Raw genomic sequence first — 21,197 nt, forward strand, 5'->3', positions numbered from 1 at the left:
TTGACATGTTCAAAGATGCTTGTAGATCCAAAAACTCTTTCCGAAACATCAACAATGAAACGACAGCCCTTGAAGAGTGAATGACTTTTTAGTAACTCTATACATGTGTGAAGATCTAAATATTTGGATACAAGCATTCCCTTGCCTGTTCCCAGGTTGATATCAAAACATATCATTGCTTCAAATCGAATTGCCTCAAGTACTAGAACAAGCTTTGTTTGATGATCAAGATACTTATAGTCTGCAGTCCATCTACCATTAAAAGCAACTATAATACATATTGTTTCCATCCTGCAAGTCGAGAGAATGGGAAATTCAGGACATATTTATAGAGCAATCCTTGTATAAATTAAGGACAGGAACTGTAAGTTCAGGACCAAGTGTCCTTAACTTTTGAACTTGGAATTCAAAGTTAAGGACCAAGTGTCCTTAAGTTTTGAACTTGATATTCAAAGTTAAGGACCAAGTGTCCTTAACTTTTGAACTTGGAACTCAAACTTCAGGACCAAGTGTCCTTAACTTTTGAACTTGTAAGTCAAAGTTCAGGATCAAGTGTCCTTAACTTTTGAACTTGTAAGTCTAAGTTCAGGACCATGTGTCCTTAACTTTTGAACTTGAAACTTGAAGTTCAGGACCATGTGTCCTTAACTTTTGAACTTGAAACTTGAAGTTCAAGACCAAGTGTCCTTAACTTTTGAACTTGGAACTCAAACTTCAGGACCAAGTGTCCTTAACTTTTGAACTTGTAACTGTAAGTTAAGGATGAAGTGTCCTTAACTTTTGAACTTGGAATTCTAAGTTAAGGACCAAGTGTCCATAACTTTTTCAAAACAATTTGCAAAACCAGGACACTATGTCCTTAATATTCAGTACAACAACAAAAAAGTTAAGGACATTGTGTCCTTAACTTTTTCAATACAATTTGCAAAATCAGGACACCATGTCCTTAATATTAGTAACAACAGTCATGTTAAGGACACCAAATCCTTAACATTATGTCCTCAATATTTATAGAATAATCACAGGGCACGATGTCCTTAACGTTATCAATCCAGAAAAGCAAAAAAAATCAAATTCCTAGTAACGAAATAAAAATCAACAGAAACACACAAAAGCATAACTTACTGTAATTTTATGTCGATTTTTGGACGAGAAAGTTGAATTCTATAGTTTGAAATCGGAAGAGAAGCTTCTGCAATTTTGGACGATCACAGCCTTTGTTGCTGCTTCGGAAGTTAGTTACGTTCTGTTGCTGCTGATCGTTAATAAGGAGCGTAGGTATAAGCTTATAACAGAAGGGTATTTTCGCCCAGGCAGGTAAAAGTTTATTAAAGCAGTGGCTAAAGACTAAAGACATTTAAAACAGTGACTTAAAAATAAAGACATGTGCTATTAATGGCTATCTGTGCATATCGCCCTCCAAATTCATTAAAACTCCGCCCCTCATTCATCACCAGAGAAGCCCACCATATATCTCCTCCTCACGTGTGGAAAAGACATGAGGTAGCCACTTTTAAGTATGTTGTTTAAAATATATTCATACTTTACAATATATTTAAAGATTAGTCAATTTTGCTCGAACTTCAGGATACAACGTCCTAGAGTTCAAACCTCAAAGTTCAAATGTCCTAAAGTTCGAAAATTGTGTCCAGAAATTCGGATCTTATGTCCTAAATTTTAAAAAACACTTAGTCCTAAAATTTCAAGTTAGCAGCTCAAAAATTCAGGACACTAAGTCCTGAATTTCCAAACTCAGATCCTGAATTTCCAAACTCAGGATACTTAGTCCTGAAATTTGGGTGAAATGGTTAATCTTTAAATACATTGTAAATTGTGAATACAAAATAGCAGGCTTAAAAGTGGCTATTGCTGCACTTCGCCCTCCTCACGCCCCTATCTGTCAAAACTAAAAATCCAGAAATTACCTATTTATTTCACGAAAAATTCACTATAAGACTACAAGTTCTTAGCTCTTAGAGTTTCAAGACCATTAACTTGGTAATGTTCAACACCAAATTACTTTTTCTTTTTTGTGGTTAATAAAAGCCAGGTGAGTTAATTCTCAACTGTAAAGAATAGTGGAAATCCAGTTTGGGTACCAAAAAGATTGCTGACTCTACAAATTCCATAAAAAGGGTAATCCAGAAGAAGCCGATCAAAATTGACATAGCTCATATAAGATCTGTCTTCAGTCAGTGTGTGGATAAAGAAAAAAAGGAAAGCCACTTCTGCTGTTTTTTTTTTTATCTTGACTTGCAAGACACTTGATAAACCTCACCGGAAGAAACATAACCATGTCGCCTAGTTCATTAGAGCAAATGCAGATCCAAAATTGGATTAGATTTTGAAGCCAACTGTACCCGTAAACAAACAACTACTCCTAACCTATCAACCATGGCAATACAAAGCCGCTGAAAAACCAAAAATACATCTGCAACTCACTAGTGTATATTTACACCTCGCTATGCAAATTCAGTCCACACAATCAACATCCCAGAATGGAACAAATGGTATCAGATGTTCCAGCTACAGTCACCTCCTTAAAGCACCATAATTCCTTGTTACCTGCAAAGAACATTAGTTATTCACGCCATGTTCGACCTAGAAAAGCAAACTTTGCTTTATAAGGTGAGGCAAAATGCATCAGGTTTTCAATGCTCAGTGATACAGAGGTAACAGTCTACAAGAATAACCAGAGCATGCATCTTATTCTTTGTCATGAGCAATTCCTGTAATTACTTTGCACCTTTCCTCAATATCAGAATTCTTGAATATTTATCAATACCTACATGGAGCTGAGTACAATATTTAAGTTCAGTCCCCATTTCTCCTGTACCTCAAAAGGAAGAAAGCTGCAAGAGTTCATAAATCTTAATTTACTTTGTTCTCCCATCAATTCTCCAATAACACAATTTAGATTTCATTTCTTCAGAAAAGAGCCCCTGAAATCTAATTAGACATTTCATTTGAAGTGACTGAAAGTATTCAGGTGATCATGCCTAATGATGAGATATAAACTAAAGCCCTATACCAGATTGCAGAAGGGTATTCTTGATCGAGTTTCTCACTAGGATAATTATAAAGACATAACTATAAAGGAAGCAGCAAAGTATAAGCACACTCAAGAAGGAGCAAACAACAACTTAAACGGGATAATATCTTATGATGAAGAAATATAATTATATTTTAAATATAATTATTTTGTGTCTAAATAGTATAAACATTGCCTTAAAACAGCTATATGATCCAATCCAAATACTAACTTTTTGATATCACTTACCCGAGGTCGAGGTCTATTTTCTTTCTTTGCCATGTCATCATCATCATCATCTTCTTCTTCATCTACATCCATGAGCATCCTTTGAAGTGAAGACGAGGTGCTATCTGATTTTCTTCCCCTTTTAGCCGTTGTTGTTGAACCTCTACCCCTTCCCCTTGGAGCAGCCCTTTTGCGTCCTTTGCCCTGGATTGTCTTGTCATCGCCCTAGCAATGAGAGACAGCATATAAAGGCGCTATTGCGTAACATAGAGCAGGAGGAAGTGAGACAGAAAACTGATATTTAGGAAATACTTTTCACCATCCAGTCTTTGGAATTTTCATGCACACTATCCAAAATACAACTCCACAGGGGAAAACAGATTCAAACTGAAGTGGTGCCGTTTAATGTTACTACACTGGCCAGTAATACATTGTTCAGTAGTTCAAAGAAACTGGATCTCCTGATTCCTTACTCTCAATGCAAAAGTGAGTGTACCATGTTAATGGGGCTGATTAGCAGTGTGGTTAAGTGGGCAAACGTGGACTGAAGAGCGAGTCGAGGTCTCCACAAATTATCAGTAAATAGAATAGGCATCCACTGTCTTCCTTGTTACTTGAGTTTAAGTTCTTTATTCACATTTGTATTTTCTAACTGCAATTCTCAGGCAATAAAGAAGAGCTAGAATTTTCTTAATATCACTCGTGCAAAGGTTTAATTGCCTTTTTTAACACTTCCAATCTTTTGCTTTCTATCCTTAGGCAGTGTGAGGAAGGTTGGCGTTAATTGTATATAATACAATGTAATGCTCATAGAAGACTGCAATTATTTGAGTGCAAGGTATATGCCTTCTTTCCAATACTCCTTTTTTTCCTTTCCTAAGACAGCTTTCTAAACCAGGGAGGAGAAGTGCTTGGAGCAAGAAATGTATTCAATAAGGAAGACAGAACCTACTGAGCTTTCAGCAATAGCATTTGTGTCCTGTTTAGCATCCTCATCACTTGAAGGAGATTCCACATTCTCATCATCTTCAGCAATACTTCGCACTGATGCAGATGCAGCAATCGATGCAGATCTGCAGCAACAAAGTTTATGTAAAGGACTTTAATGGCATGGAGTAATTACAAATAATGCTTATATTACCTAAATTTATAGCAAAATTCTAAAGGAGAAGCAAACAGCTATCAACTATGTTGATTGGTAAAGTTTTATTCGTAAAAGCTGACACTACAAAATGTTGAAGATAATGCTTCTTTTCTCATATGAAGATCCTTCGTGTTATGCAAACATTTTTTTTTTTGATGACCGAGAAATCCGTCTGGGGCCGATCCTTTGGACCAACCGCAGCCTTCGAAACTCGGTGGATAATGGGTCCGCCCCTCTACCCTTCTCCACTTAAATACCAGGCTTTACTTTGCATGGTGTGGGGGCTTGAACTTGTGACCTAAGACACAAATCCACCACCCTTTGCCACTTGAGCTAGGCCCTGGGGGCGTTATGCAAACATTTAAAAGAGGTGACGACTTAATCCGTCTTTAAAATAGTTGGGCGTCTTGTTGATTTGTGTTGTATTTTAGCCCGCTCTCTTTCCTTTTTATAATGTGAACAATCAATGAAAAGTGATTTCAATTAACTTCTCACTTGTTTATCATTCGTAACAACTTAATTCTTCTGTTTTTAGAAAAGTTGGGCATCTTAGTCCTATTTATACCCCTTTTCACCTCTTTTTATAATGGTTGCATAAAACAAAAATGATTTCAATAAACATATCATTGACTCACCATTTTAATTTAGTGCATTCTTACCCTAATATATAATTTAATGTTACCTCTGTCCCAAAATTTTCTTTTCCTATCTGACTTCAAATATTAATTGCTTTGGAGTCATGGCCATTTCAAGACTAAATTTAAGTTCTGCTATGATATTTTTCCACAAAATTAATGCTATCACGGAAATACGCATAGATTCACTTATTGCCACGCAGAATATATACGCACACAAATGAGTTCACTGGTGTAGAATATTTAGCTCCTCCTCTCTCTTGTTGTCCTTCCATGATCAGCAAATAATTCCTCTTTCTTTTAGGAGTGTTAATACCCATTAACAATTAAGTTATAAGAAATAAAACTAGCAAATCAAACTTCAAAGGAATAAGAAGTTTAAAGAATATGAAATTGAAAAATCAAAACTGCTATCTATATATCGTAATAATTTGATGAAAGTTTAAGTTTATATAGGAAATAAAAAGCCAAAACAAACAGCAAACATCAATGTTTGTAAGTAGTAGCTATAATTGCTTATTTTGCACAGATTAGAGCAAAAATATTGTTATCTATTTGCTTATTATTTAAGAAAAGCAGCAGAGAATTTTATCTGCTACTGCAACAAAAAGAGCGTGAAGCATCTTATGTTGGGTATTCTTTGTTGTCTCACCAAGAAGCTTTTGTGTGACCAATGACACATGCCTCCTATATTTGCTCAAGGCGATTGTATTCTGGTTCAATCCTGCTTTATATACTTAGCAAGCTAAATGTAGCTTGGAGTTCAGAAATATAATGAAACTTCCTTTGATGCTCAATGCTTACAACAGCAACAAGCCACATATAAAACCCTTCGATGCCAAAGAAGGCAAGAAACAAGCACAACTCGAAGCAAAAGCTTCTACATGTGAATAAACTATAGCAAAACTGGGACTTTGTAAAGAAGACTAGAAACAGGGCAAAAATACGCAACGTTGGAGCATCACTATTAGGAATCCAGGACAAACCTCTGTGAATGACGGAATCCCAAAGATGCATCAAGAGTTGTCTGCTTCAAGCTATTGGAAGCCCTTCCTCTGCCTCTGCCTCTACCCCTTCCCCTTGAAGAGGTCTTGCTAACTTCAGGAGCATCACGAGAGGATCTAAAAGATTGAGATGACTCCTTTCTTCCTTTACCGGCAGTAGACTTTGAGGCGGAGTGCATAGTGGTGTCCTCATCATCACTGAATGAAACTGCTGATCCTACTGCAGTACTTTTGCCTCTGATATCCTGAGAACACATGTCCTTAATCATTATGGATCAGATGCCCTTAGATTATACATGCTTTAGACAAATATAATAATGGACATTGACGCTATAAGATCATCCTCACGTAAAAATCACAAGGAATACCTCCAAGGACTGTCCATTAAAGGAGAAAGGTTGATCATCTTTATTCTGTGTAGCTCTTTGTTTGACACGTTCCTACAAAAGCCATATTTGATATAAGACTTCAGAACATCACATGACAGTAATGGCATTGTGAAACTTACAAGCACACATAATTATAAGAACAATCAAGAAAAATACATCTGAATAAGCAATTTTATGCAATTAGTGAATTCACAATCATAGAATGTGCGGAAGAACTTCTGCGCCCATCTAGTTCCAAGCAAAAAAGAACAGCTCTATTCAACATTCCAAGACTGTTGCTTTCCATCTTTGGCTAAATTTGAACTAGCAATATGTGTAATTGCCTCCATTTAAGCTGACTGAACAAGTGACACAAGCACATGCAAATTGTTTATGTCATCTGAATTGTATAGCGAACAATTGTGAATGGACCTTACGGGCCAGACTTGAAGGTCATCTTTAAGTTTTAACTCTGTTAACCTGGACAGCAGCACAGAATTGAATAATTAAGAATCTAACTTTCCAGCTGTTCTCTTTTCGTTCTTTGGCTTAAGCTTCTCTTTGCAGACAACAAAGTCAATTAACACTATCACATGCCCAAGCATATAAAAGGCATTTGTGGTTCTTTGCTGCTATTTGAGTTTCCGCTTCCTTCTCTCAGTGATTGTCCAACCTACTTGCTTCGATGGAACAAAATCACCACCTCACCCACCCTAAAAGAACTGGAAAGCAACAAGAAAGGACAAAATAGAGCAAGAAAAGAACTGCAAGAGAGCCCCAACATGTTGAGCTGCTCCAACATTTGCACTGTGAACTGACACGTTTGCACGTGATCCATGGATAATATAAAAGCACCACATAAAACGTGGCACCCTGTCTGTTTTTCATAGATCAGGAATTAAGCAGTCATCAGAAAATTGTTAGTTCCTCAAGCATCTCTTCTTATTTGGTGGAAGCCTCCTCCTTTTTTACCCTGTCTTTCAGAAGCTATTAGCTGGGAATTATTTCTGTGCGCTTAAAACTTCTGCAAACAAATAAACCCATGAAATTCTTGCATCAAGTTCACTGACTCCCCACTTGAACAGATTCAAGAATCACATATCTCAATGACTGTTTGGGACCATAATTCATATCAGTTACCATGAGAGCGAAAGCCAATTGCTGCACGTGAAATATACTTTTTCTACTCCCTCCGGTTCATAATAAGTGACCAATTTTCTTTTTCATTTTGGTTCAAAATAAGTGTCCAGTTATGTAATCAAGAAAGAATTCAATTTGTTTTTACAAAATAACCCCTATGTACATATCCCTAAAAAGTTTTTTTACTCCTCACATTAAATGTTTAATTAGGGGTAGTTTAGTCATAGTAGGTATTTTTTTGTATAGAATTTAGTATTTTCTTAATGGGCGTGCTAAAAGCAAATTGGTCACTTATTGTGAACCGGAGGGAGTATTGTTTAGCTGCATATCTCCCCTTTGTGAGATATGGAATGAGTGCCCAACCTATCTTTCCCCATTTGAAACTGTGAACCAAAGTAAAAAGGGAAGAGAATAGAGAAGGTACAAGCTCTTCTTTAAGGGGAATCTTGATGCATGGACTACTTAACAGAGTCCAAATTATCATTCCCCACCACTACAAAAATAGCATATACCTCATCAAAGGTGGTTTCAAGGTGAAAGATATAAAATTCTTACCTCTAAGCATTCTCCAACTTTTAAAATTATATCATCTTCTTCGAATTTCACTGCATCTGAATCACGAGCTATTTTATTCTGTTAAGAAATATTTCAAACTTAGTACCGCACAATTAAAGTAACATATATGTAGGAGTTGGAAAAAAAATGGAATATAGCAACATCCCTAATTACAGTGACTACCGCATAACAAAATGACATACTCACTCGAGTTTCCTCAAGGTTGTATTGTACACAAGAATAAAAAGCCATTTTGTCGTCCTTGTTAACAAAATTGTGCAGCGCAACATCCAGATCGCTGACTGGAAGTACCTCCATTTTCTGTAGCATAAAATCATTATTAGATAGCTCTAAAATATTGAAAAACAAATGAGGACTTTGATGTACTGTTTTCAGCGTCAAGATGCATTCCACTTGTGCTTGCTCTTGTCAAATCTTCTGATTATACACTAATTGCGAGAGTCAAAATGTTTTACTGTTAGATACATGCTTGTTCTTTAACCGCTAGTTGGATATATTATGCGGTAAACAAGGAAAACCCCATTTAGTAGACTAGAAGAGGGTGAAGAGAGGGGGTAAAAGAGGGTGTTCAAAGAGAGAAAAGGTCCAGGATAATCGATAAAGATGCCCTACTGGAAACTCAAGTGTGCTGCCAAGAGTACGTTCTCTTTCGCGTTTAGGAAACTTAGTTTTCCCACAGCATAGAGGAACCAAAGAAAACTCTTGAACTCGAAAAACTAAAACATTATATGCTACTGTTTTGGATATATAGTAATAAAAACTCAAATATTGAACTATAGAACAGGTGATCGGGGACATCAGAATGAGAAAAGCTTTCAAACTTGACTTGATACCTACCAAATTGCTCTCAGCAACTAAAGCTTCAATGTTTTGCTGATTCAATTCTTCAGGGCGAAGCCGCTCAGAATCATCAAATTTAGCTACAAGAAATAAACAAATGTTAATATATGTGAAATGATAAAAAATAGTGTATATTACAATATCATTAAAAATAGAAAATAAAAAATCAAGAGAAGCTAGGATGTAAGGAGAATCAAGGTATCCAAAATGATGGATCATGGATGAATTATCTTTTAGCATTATAAGTACGTATCTGCATTGGAGATGGTAAAAAAAAAAGATAAAAAGCCAGAATGGTGAAAATATCTGGAGCAACGATAAGATATTCTTCTATACCAATCTTCTAGAGGAACTGTAACGCTCAGTCTGGATAAAATGAATGTTCCAGTTCAACTTGGAATAAACACTGATATGAAAGTTGAAAGTGTCTATTGTTATATTAAGCAACGGGAAACTTTCAGGTCACAAGATACTGTTTGTTCTCTAAAAAATTAGGGGGGAAATTTGAATGTAGAAGCTTATAACGGCCCATATAATCTGTTTGGTTGTATGCATGAAGAATTTCAACATCCCACCAAAATATTAATGCAATGGATGGAGTAGTCCAAGACCTTTTAAACCCCATAAGATGCCCTTATATACCCAAGTGCGACATCATATGATTCAACAGTACATAGATGGTATAAGTTTCCTTCATGATAAATTGGAGACTATCTTATGACAGTCTAAGATGGATAGCTTGAGATTCAATCTCAATAGAGTATCAAACCCAAGAAGTGCAGAGTCTTCATGAGATAAATGAATTAGATTAGGTCAAGTTATGACTTATGAGCAAGAATCAGACAGTCATTGCCTACAGAGTGATCACACGGTCACTTTGGCAGCACTAAACCAGTAAATTGTGGAACACAAAATCCAGTAATCGATGAAAAGCCATGGAAAGGGCCAGCCTGGTGGCCTAGACTCGCATGGCGAAGAAATGTAAGTAGATTCTTCATTCCAAGAAAACCGTAAATTACCTTCCTTTCCAGCCTTCTTTGATGATTTTGAGAAAATGAGAATATCCTGCGGATTGGCAACCTATAAATTTGAAAATGTCATGACCAGTGTTGTATGCATCTCGCTAGAGAGAGAGGCCCGGACTGCAAAAAAAAGGGATTAAATAGAACCCTGATCTAGCAGTTAGTATAAGAAGTACCTTCCCCACATATTTTTGTCCAAACCTTTGAGGATTTATAGTCATAAACCCAGAGTAGTCTACCTGTCAGATCGGTCATCCAAAAAGGAACATCAATTTTGGCACTACAATTAAAAAGGGAGAAGGGCAATGAATACAAAGTGAAACACGATGCATAATAAAACCACCTTTACTCGAACTAAGGGGAGCTTTACAACAGATTCACTATTAGCCTTTTGATTAGATCTTTCTATCAACCTCCTGACCTATCACAATTAGAAGTTGTTCAAAAGTAATCACAGTCATAAACTTCTCAACTAAAGCAACAGAAATTAACAAATGTACAAAAGGTTTATCATTTAATATCCTGAACAAACACGAAGGATTGAAAGATGGAGAATAGACATACTACGCTATCCAAATGTTCAAGAATCGAGCTATGATCATTAGGATCAATATCAGGTTCATCCTTCAGCACTACCTGTACCATGCACCATTTGAAAATGAATTCAAAATAAATCCTTTGTGTAGGGACGTAGTTACGAAAACAAGCTACCTCAGCATAGAGGTTGTGGTGGATAAAAGAAGCTACCTCAGTATATTCAAAAGGCCGCACTGAGTTCAGAGGTATCTTTGTTGGGCGATATTGATTTCCCTATGTAAAGTAGAAACTATTACTCAAATATAAAAGCATGACCAACAAAATAAAGAAGATTTAAAGATGGAATTCATAAAGCACAACCTTAATCTCTAAGAGGAGTACATGTTTTTGTTTTGATTCACCCTCAATCAGTGATGTTGCAACAGAAGAACCTGGCTGAGTAATGTGAAAACCCATACCTGGGACCTCCTGTAATAAAGATAAGCTTCAACTGACCTACTTCACATGAAGGGAAGTAATTTAAAAGGCGAGGACAGAAACCAAGAAGCTTCAGAATTAGTAGTACCTGAGGGTCCACTAAACATTCATGTTCATGGCCCCACACAATAAAATCCAGAAAGCGAGGCAGGAAATGCTCATTTATTGCATTTTTCGGATTTGTCTTTACTCTGGAAAATGTGGCAAGAAACGAGAGGAGCATTATTACTCAAACGAAAATTTCAATTGTTCTACTAAAACTTAGCGCAGATCTTAAACATGTTAAGAGAGGAGATTTTCAGTTATTATCATCTGGCAGTATCTTAACCAACCTGTTTTGGTGAAGTACCAAAATGTTGAACCAGTCCGAGACTTGACACCTTTCCTGAGCCTCAGGTCGCATCCATTGCACAGCATGTGGTGTCTTCAAGTACCAAAAGGAACACAATTAGAATCTGTTTTTGTCAAGCAGCCAGACAGATCTGAAAAAGGAACTAGAAACAATACCTGAAACATTCTATTCAAGCGTTCGTCCCTGATATTCCCAAGACCATAAAGAGCTACTGATGTTGAACCCTGCAATGCATGCAGTTAGAAATAAAATCACACTTCAAACTCGGCAGCCACTTATTAAAGATATCCACAAGCAGACCTTCCTGATAAGGATAGGGTAGAGAGCAATCTGCCCAACACCAGAACCACCAAGATCCATTTTACCAAAATAGTTAACAAGATTGCATGCGGAAAGGATATCAACGGCAGATAGGTTATCCTGTAACATAAGTGGACAACATTAACTCCAGATCAGCATGTAAGAAAGAAGATGGTAACTCAACATCTTCAATAAAGTATTCTGGCTCATTGATTCATAAGAATAATTTTGAGATGCTAGTCCAATAAATAATGTTGGCGTCAGCCTAACATTAGCTTTATCTTGAAAGCAGCAAATTAAGAGTTGTTTAAGTTCATCAGCACAAAGATGCAGACAGGTCCAATCTCCAAATAATCTATTTTGAACCTTCCGTGTAAAATTGAATACCCACCTTCATGTTTTACTCCATCCCAAAACATTGTTCATTTTCATTTAAAAAAACTTCAGTAAATATTATATACACAAAGTCACCACTTTGACACTTCTCCATGCACCTATTATCATTTCTCCAAATCCAATTAGAGCTTTTCTTTCAAGCCTTCACAATTTTCTTAATGACACATTCAATTAAGAATTAGAAAAAATTACATGTAGAATCAGTGTGAGAGGTGGTGTCATAGCCAGGACAAAACCACCTCCAGGGGTCAAAACCCAAATTGCTCTATGGGAGAAAACATGTAAAATCTAAAGCACCCATATGAAAATTAGACTGAAAAGAAAAAGGTTAGCCATTCAAAATGAAGTATCTCTTTATTCTACATAAGCTACTAACAAGTAGCTTTCAAGAACCTAAGTTCTTCCCGTAGTAACAATTCAACAAATCCATTTCCTGCATTAGAAATAGCTGATGCTCATAGATATTGTCCACCTTAGACAAATGAAAAGATAGAAACTATTAGACAAGGATAAACAAATTCCTTTTCTGTAGTTATTGCCTCTTGTTGTTTTATATATTCTTATTCATTTTTGCACAAATTTAACATCTTGCTTGTCAGCTATACATTGTTTCCCCTGCGAAGGAGGATGAATAGCTCAAGCCATCTTCCTGGCAAAGTTAATTGGTTCTTACTTAATTTTTAACACAATCACATTGAAGACCAACAGCGGTATGATCAAAAATAGTCTTGCTGGTCAATCAATAGAATAATAACAAAGCAACTTTCATAGAATCCATACCACACCAGCTGGATCATCATGATTTCCATGAATGCTAAAAACAGGCAACCCCACATTAAAGTGAGGATCTTCATAATTTACATGACCAAACCTGAATAAGATCCACAGAAGATTAAGAATAACAGAAATATTTATATTAACAAAGAAATAAATGTAAATGAATTTATAGGGAAGAATCAATTGCAAAGCAAATTTTTAGATAAACTAACTTTGCAGGAAAAGATATCCTCTCATAGAACATACAAAAGGAGGAGCAAGCCGAGCATAAGATTATTGTTTCAAAATTTTCAATCATTTTTCCACAAATGAGGTGTCAATTTTCAGAAGGGAGAACAGAAATTTCCCTTCCCATTAAAAGATAAATGAAGAAGGCATATATGGATTTTTCATACTTATCAAAAGGAAAGGAAACACAAAAAGAAAAGAAGAAAGAGGCATTTGAGGAATTTATGGAACGCTACTAAAGAATGAAAATAAGAGGAAAATAATAATTACAAGTTAGCAAAGTTCAGATAAATGGTTATTACATGTTAGCAAAGTTCACCGTCTGGTCACTAACAACTTGGAATTGCACAGGTCGATCATTGAGACAATAACGACGGAGAATCTCAATGGCTTTCACCAGTGTTGACCTGGAAGGCTTATTCTCGTGAAATAGATCACCACCGAGAAGCACAAAGTCCACCTGGAGCCAAACTGAAAGTCAATGAAACTCAAATATTTACTAGATTCCAACAAAATCTCATACTTAGTTTTCACCCCCTTTTTTCTAGATGGATCATAGATAATTGGCACAAAATATAAGAATAAATAACTGAGGAATGGCATATTATTTCAACCAAGAGATACAAGCAAATTTATAAAAGCCAAATGAAGAAGATAAATTATTTTTTGCCTGTTTTTTCTCCGCAATCGAACATATCTCTTCAAATGCCTGAAATGAATCATGCCTACGTATTTCATCCTTCTCCATATAGCCTAAGTGACAGTCTGTAGCAACCAGGATCTTAACCGTGTCGATCTCCTCTTCCCTGAGAAAATTTTCCAATTATATTCATATTGCATCTATTGTAGACTTCAATAAAGTTCTACACTTTCAAAGCAAAACTAAAATCTAAAATATCATAAACATAGAAACCATGCATTTATAAAACAAGCTGATCAATTCAACTTGAAATTAGTTTTAAAAAAACTTTTAATTTCACATGTTCTAATTAACAGAACGTACTAAAAATTGTTATAAACTACTTAACAGGCATTATATTATTTTTCCTTCATTCTTTCTGTTACCTTGAAGATTCGTCCATTTGATGGAAGATTATCGCTTAACCTGCAGCAACAGCAATGAAAAAGGAACAATTGAAAATGAGTTACAATATTTACACAATCAAGTCCAATTATAGTTAAATGTTTTGATAAGCATTAATTATTAGCAATATGGTAAAAATGGTAGCTAAACTGCTATCACAAGTTAAAATCCACCGATAATGTAAATTTTTTTTTACAACGCCAGTTATATGATTTAATAATTGAAAATTATAGAAGTAACATGAAAGCAATAGTTAAAATGCTTTAAAAATAAAAAACCCTAGCTACATAAATGAAATGTCAAACAAGTATCAGAAAGTTTTACTTCGATGTTGCCAAGCAAGAATCGGGGAGCAACAGAAAAGGAAGTAGAGATTTGAGAAAGAGTTGCTGATTTCTCGAAGAACATGAGGAAGCCAAGTTCAGAGATAGTGAGCTGCCGCTGCAACTCTGTGAGTAGTAGCCTGGCGGGGAATTTAAAAGAGGAAAACTGTGCTGACACTGAGTTCGGGGCTGTGCCTATCGGAATTTGGAAATCTGTAGTGTGTAATTTTATTTTATTTTTTATTTTTTATAGTACATGAAACAAAACACCTGTAGAAAGAAAGAAAGATTAATGAGTTCTTGAAGTAAAAGTGATTTTTTGTTATGAAATATTATATTTTGTAGTGGATGTATATAATTCCTAAAGAAGTTACTCCCACTATTTTTCTTCATTATTTAAATAACTCCCACTACTTCTCACCATTATAGTTGTAACTCCCGCACCTCCATAACCTCCCCATGATCTTCCTCCATGATCTCAAATGTTTAATGTCATGTTTATGGCATTCTTTTATATGCCTCTATGTAATCCTATAAATAGAGGTTTTGGCACCACATTGTACACACTTGAATACATGGAAGAAATAAGAATCTCTTCTCTCTTGCCCCCTACATTCTTGTCTATTTTCTTATTTTATATTCTTACTTTGAGCTAAGTTTCGTAACACGTTATCAGCACGAATGGCTCATTTCATGATCTTCTACGTCAAGATGTTGTGGTAGGTGCTCTTTAACTTCGACTCTGGTCATGCCATTTTGGCGTGCAGGTAACTTTATGGTAAGAGTTTATACACTAATACTAGTGCAAAAAATATCTAATTTTTGTTCTTTAATCCTAAGAAATTAGACCTCATATGAAGTTTTTATGGGTAAAGTTTTACTCCTATCTATCAGTAACGAACACAACTGTCTCCTAAACGAAAATCAAAGTTTTAGTGAAAATCTTAGAAGCTATAAGTTTCTGTTTAGTAATTTTGGTGCTACTACTTATTCGGAGTTTTTCTTTTCCTTCATACTTGTGTAGTATACATAGGTTTTCTGTCACGACCCTAAACCTGGACCCGGTCGTGATGGCGCCTCTCGTGAAGACAAGGCCAGCCGACACCCTTCCAATTCACTTTAAGCAATTAAAATAATAAACACTAAGTCTTTAACCGAATTAAAATCCCAAATATCAGTGAATAGTACGATTTGCGGAATTAAAAACCGACACTGCCCGACATCGGGGTATCACCAGTCATGAGCATCTAAAACAATACTACAAGTCTGAAAGTCTACTCCACTACTACATAACTGAATCAGGAAGGAAAATAAAATAGAGGGAGAATGCACTGGGCTGCGAATCGCCGGGCAGCTACCTAGTGGATCTCCGGAAGTCTGCTGGACAGCCCTCAACCCTCGCTAGCAGGACCTGTAGCGCCCGAATCTGCACACAGGGGTGCAAGGAGTAAAGTGAGTACTCCAACTCAGTGAGTAATAACAATAAATGAAGACTGAGCGAATAAAATCACGTTAAACACAATATTAAGCTATAAGAGGCCGAACAAAATCAGTAAACATAATTAAACAGTGATATCTCATAAAACACCTCTTAAGCAGTCAAACAATATATAGGAAAAACAACTAGAAATGGTAAACACATAAGAACTGCCCCTCGGGCAAAGTAACAACAGAATCGGCCCCTCGGTCAATATCACAGAACAATACCAGCCCCTCGGGCTATATCTCATATCTCAATGGGTACCCGCGCTCACTGGGGGTGTACAGACTCCGGGAGGGGCCCCTTACGGCCCAAGCGCAATATCAAGCCATCTCGTGGCATCATAAACAGGCTCTCGGCCTCATATCAATTACAAGCCACCTCGTGGCGTACAATCTCAGGCCCTCGGCCTCATTATCATACTCAGTATATCACCGCTGCGGCGTGCAGCCCGACCCAAAAGTAACCTCACAATACAGGCCCTCGACCTTACTCAGTCAGAATCTCATAAGCCTCTCGGGCAACAGTAAACATGATGCTCAGCTCAAAATATCTTTTAAAATATCATTTAAAGTGTTTAAAACAGAGTAACATGGTTGAGTTTTGAAAACAGTAAAATATGGCATGACTGAGCACAAGTATGAAGTCAAACAGTGAGGAAAATATCGGTAAAAATCCCCTAAGGGTCCAAACAGTTGGCACGAAGCCCAAATATGGCATTTAGCCCAAAACATAATAATATCAACAATTAGCTATCAAATACGCAGTAAAACAATCATTCGGGATGGACTAAGTCACAATCCCTAACGGTGCACGATCCCACGCTCGTCATCTAGCGTGTGCGTCACCTCAACATAGCCGAATACTGTGTGATCCGGGGTTTCATACCCTCAGAACAGCATTTAAAATCATTACTCACCTCAATCCGGCCCAAACTCTAGCTCGCAATGCCTTTGCCCCTCGAATTGGCCTCCGGTACTCCGAATCTACCAAAATCATAACGTAATCATCAAAATATGCTAAAGGGACAAAACCCACTCGAAAATAATCGAAAAATAATGCAATTCCCGAAATTACTAAAACCCGACCCCCCGGCCCACGTATTAGATAAATTTTACGTTAATAAATTCCTTATCTCCCCACGAGTTCATACATATCAAAAGTTCCAAAATCCAACCACAAATGGTCCTTCAATTCCTCAATCAAAGGCCTAAGTTTCTAAGCCCTAGTTTCTCCATTTTTGGCTTAATTTCCATTAATTTCAGCCCTAATCCATGGATTAATACAATAGAAACGAGTATTAGGTCCAAATTCCTTACCTCAATGAAGCTCCCTTGAAATCCTTCTTCAAAAATCGCTCAAAACTCCCGAAATCGCTTTTAAAAATGGTGAAACCCTCTGAAAATCGTGAAGGAAATAACTTATACGTTCTGGTCCAGCTAAACTGCTTCTACGGTCCCAAACTCGCACCTACGGACCTGCACCTGTGGTCCCAGGTGCGCTTCTGCGCAAGTCACTTAATTGCCAAGCTCCGCATCTGCGACACCCAATCCGCACCTGCGCCATCGCAGGTGCGGTTCTTCACCGCTTCTGCGGTTTCTGCCTTCCCAGGCCTTTTCCGCTGCGACCATACACTCGTTTCTGCGAGACCGCACCTGCGGTCCCCTAGCCGAAGGTGCGGTTATGATAGCAATGGGAAACTTCAACTGCCACAACCAACTTCCAAACTTCCCGTCAACCATCCGAAATCACCCCGAGGCCCCCGGGACCTCAACCAACAGCACAAACACATCATATACTACCATTCAAACTTATACCAGCCTTCAAAACACCTCAAACAACATCAAAACCACCAAAACACATCGAATTCAAGCCTAAGGTTCTAAAATCTTCCGAATTCCGCTTTTGATCAAAAAGTATACCAAACCACGTCCGAATGACCTGAAATTTTGCACACACATCCCAAATGATATAACGAAGCTATTGCGACTTTCGGAATTCCATTCCGACTCCTATATCAAAATCTCACCTATCAACCGGAAAACGCCAAAAACTCGACTCCGCCAATTCAAGCCTAAATCTACTCCGGACCTCCAAAACACATTCCGATCGCGCTCCTAAGTCCCAAATCATCTTCCGAAACTATCCGAACCATCGGAACTCACATCCGAGCTCTCTAACACATAAGTCAACATCCGGTTGACTTTTCCAACTTAAGCTTTCTTAAAAGAGACTAAGTATCTCAAACCTTCTTAAAACCTTTCTGAACCCGAGCCAACCAACCCGATCACCTATAGAACTGACAAACAAAGCAAATAGGAGCAGAAATGGGGAAAACGGAGCGGTAACTCATGAGACGACCGGCCGGGTCGTCACATCCTCCCCCTCTTAAACAAAAGTTCGTCCTCGAACGAGTCAAGAAACATACCTGAAACCTCAAATAGGTGAGGATATCTGCTCCGCATCTCCCGCTCGGTCTCCCAGGTAGCCTCCTCCACGGGTCGACCTCTCCACTGCACTTTTACTGAAACTATATCTTTTGATCTCAACTTTCGAACCTGACGCTCCAAAATAGCTACTGGCTCCACATCATAAGTCAGATCACCCTCTAGCTGAACCGTGCTGAAATCCAGAACATGAGACGGATCCCCAATATACTTCCGGAGCATAGAAACATGAAATACCGGGTGCACACTCGACAAGCTGGGTGGCAAAGCAAGCTCATAAGCCACCTCCCTAATCCTCCGAAGTACCTCAAAAGGCCCAATGAACCGTGGACTCAATTTACCCTTCTTTCCAAATCTCATAACACCCTTCATGGGTGAAACCTTCAACAGAACCTTCTCACCAACCATGTAGGACACATCCCGAACCTTCCGGTCCGCATAGTTTTTTTGTCTCGACTGCGCTGTACGAAGCCTCTCCTAAATAACCTTCACCTTGTCTAAAGCATCCTGTACCAAATCTGTACCCAATAGCCTGGCCTCGCCCGGCTCAAACCAACCAACTGGAGATCTACACCGCCTCCCATACAAAGCCTCATATGGAGCCATCTGAATACTCGACTGGTAGCTGTTATTATAAGCGAACTCTGTGAGCGGTAGAAACTAATCCCATGACCCTCCTAAATTAATGACACAAGCGTGTAACATGTCCTCCAATATCTAAATAGTGTGCTCGGACTGCCCGTCCGTCTGAGGGTGAAAAGCGGTGCTCAAATCAACCTGAGTACCCAACTCTCGCTGTACAGACCTCCAAAATTGTAAAGTAAACTGAGTGCCCCGATCTGAAATGATGGAAACTGGGACACCATGCAAACGAACAATCTCCCGGATATATATATCTCCGCAATCGCTCTGAAGAGTAAGTACTACAGATAGGAATGAAGTGCGCGGACTTGGTCAGTCGATCCACAATCACCCAAATAGCATCGAACTTCTTCAAAGTCTATGGGAGCCCAACTACAAAGTCCATGGTGATCTGCTCCCACTTCCACTCTGGAATATCCATCCGCTGAAGCAAGCCACCCGGTCTCTGATGCTCATATTTCACCTGCTGAAAATTGAGACACCGAGCTACAAATCCCACAATGTCTTTCTTCATTCTCCTCCACCAATAATGCTGTCTCAGATCCTGATACATCTTCGCGGCACCTGGATGAATGGAATACCGCGAGCTATGGGCCTCCTCCAAAATCAATTCCCGAAGCCCATCTACATTGGGCACACATATCCGGCCCTGCATCCTCAACACCCCATCATCACCGATAGTCACATCCCTGGCATCATCATGTTGAACTTTGTCCTTGAGGACAAGCAAATGAGGGTCATCATACTGGCGCTCTCTGATGCGCTCATATAAGGAAGACCGAGAAATCACACAAGCCAATACCCGAATGGGCTCTAAAATATCCAACCTCACGAATCGATTGGCCAAAGCCTGCACATCAACTGCGACAGGTCTCTCCCCAACTGGAATATATACCAAACTCCCCATACTCACCGCATTTCGGCTCAAAGCGTCGGCCACCACATTGGCCTTCCCCGGATAAAAGATAGTAATGTCATAATCTTTAAGCAACTCCAACCACCTCCGCTGCCTCAGATTGAGATCCTTTTGCTTGAACAAGTGCTAGAGGCTACGATGATCAGTATACACCTCACAAGACACATCATACAAATAATGCCTCCAAATCTTCAACGCGTGAACAATGGCGGCCAACTCCAAATCATGAACAGGGTAGTTCTTCTCATACGGCTTCAACTCACGAGAAGCATAAGCAATAACTCTACCCTTCTGCATCAGAACACACCCAATACCAACTCTCGAAGCATCACAATACACGATACAAGAACCTAAAGCTGATGGCAATGCTAACACTGGAGCTGTGATCAAGGTAGCCTTGAGCTTCTGAAAGTTCTCCTCACACTTATCAGACCACTGAAATGAAACACCCTTCTGAGTCAACTTGGTCAAGGGCGATGCAATAGATGAAAATCCCTGAACAAACTGGCGATAATAACCCGCCAAACCAAGAAAGCTGCGAATCTCTGTAGCTGAGGACGGTCTGGGACAACTCTGAACCGCCTCTATCTTCTTCGGGTCCACCTGAATACCCTCGCTGGACACCACATTGTCGCGTCCCCTTTTTCTCGCGAAATCGGGTTTATGACATTTGGTTGGGACAACTCTTTCCTTTTGGGAAAGGGATTTTGCAATTTTGAAGAGTCGCCACCTAACAATTTTAAGGTGCGTTAGGGCACCTTTGGGGTTCAACTACAACTATGTTTGGTAACCAGAGATAGGGTAAGGGCTTGAAATTATCCTAAGGGGAAGGTGTTAGGCACCCCTCAGGATCCACTAGTGTGGTTCCCGGCCAGATAGTTTTTTGTGAATTTGTGCAATTAGCAAGTAAACAAATAAGGCTCAAGTAATAGGGGATTTTGAATTTAAATACACAAGTGTTTGAAAAAAATAAAAGCAAGGTTTTGAAAAGAGTTATAATCTAAACATGCTTGTGAATGTAAAAGGAGTCCTAGGTTTGTTTGTAATATGGATCACATCAATGCAATGCCCGGTATGGCACTCCTCAGAAGAGGGGACACACGTGGTATTAGCGCACCGGTCATCATATCCATATCTACCCTTCCCACCACGTGAAGGTATTAAAGTGATGATTGCTCTCGACCTCTATTGCATGTTGTTACCCGTCCCATCCCTATCAGTTCCGGAGGGACTTAGGACTACTATTCCTA

At 38.4% G+C, this 21,197-nt stretch overlaps 1 protein-coding gene across 2 annotated transcripts; it reads right to left on the minus strand.

The window, feature by feature from the left end:
* Positions 1 to 2,140: 2,140 nt before the first annotated feature.
* Positions 2,141 to 14,712, minus strand: LOC109209408 (double-strand break repair protein MRE11). 2 transcript variants are annotated; one of them, XM_019372666.1, is made up of 23 exons: positions 14,464 to 14,712; positions 14,121 to 14,160; positions 13,726 to 13,861; positions 13,358 to 13,515; positions 12,831 to 12,921; positions 11,655 to 11,774; positions 11,510 to 11,578; positions 11,335 to 11,426; positions 11,091 to 11,193; positions 10,886 to 10,993; positions 10,736 to 10,798; positions 10,553 to 10,624; positions 10,332 to 10,409; positions 10,165 to 10,227; positions 9,986 to 10,046; positions 8,964 to 9,046; positions 8,313 to 8,426; positions 8,106 to 8,183; positions 6,411 to 6,482; positions 6,025 to 6,287; positions 4,212 to 4,332; positions 3,281 to 3,484; positions 2,141 to 2,565 (listed from the first exon to the last, which is right to left on the minus strand). In XM_019372666.1, exons 2-23 carry the CDS (start codon positions 14,135 to 14,137, stop codon positions 2,533 to 2,535), a joined length of 2,199 nt encoding a protein of 732 aa, XP_019228211.1. In that variant the 5' UTR covers positions 14,138 to 14,160; positions 14,464 to 14,712; the 3' UTR covers positions 2,141 to 2,532. The 2 variants fall into 2 exon arrangements, with proteins under 2 accessions (XP_019228211.1, XP_019228212.1); XM_019372667.1 differs by lacking the exons at positions 14,121 to 14,160; positions 14,464 to 14,712 and having other exon boundaries at positions 13,358 to 13,519; positions 13,729 to 13,802.
* Positions 14,713 to 21,197: the final 6,485 nt, after the last annotated feature.

The sequence above is a fragment of the Nicotiana attenuata genome, unplaced genomic scaffold (genome assembly GCF_001879085.1).
Source record: "Nicotiana attenuata strain UT unplaced genomic scaffold, NIATTr2, whole genome shotgun sequence".
NCBI classification, from domain to species: domain Eukaryota; kingdom Viridiplantae; phylum Streptophyta; class Magnoliopsida; order Solanales; family Solanaceae; genus Nicotiana; species Nicotiana attenuata.

Excerpts from the sequence above, each read along its gene's own strand:
- LOC109209408 (XM_019372666.1), bottom strand. Across the intron at positions 13,516-13,725 it reads CGATTGCGGAGAAAAAACAG|GTGGACTTTGTGCTTCTCGG; the intron begins GCAAAAAATAAT and ends GTTTGGCTCCAG. Across the intron at positions 11,579-11,654 it reads ACCCTATCCTTATCAGGAAG|GGTTCAACATCAGTAGCTCT; the intron begins GTCTGCTTGTGG and ends CATGCATTGCAG.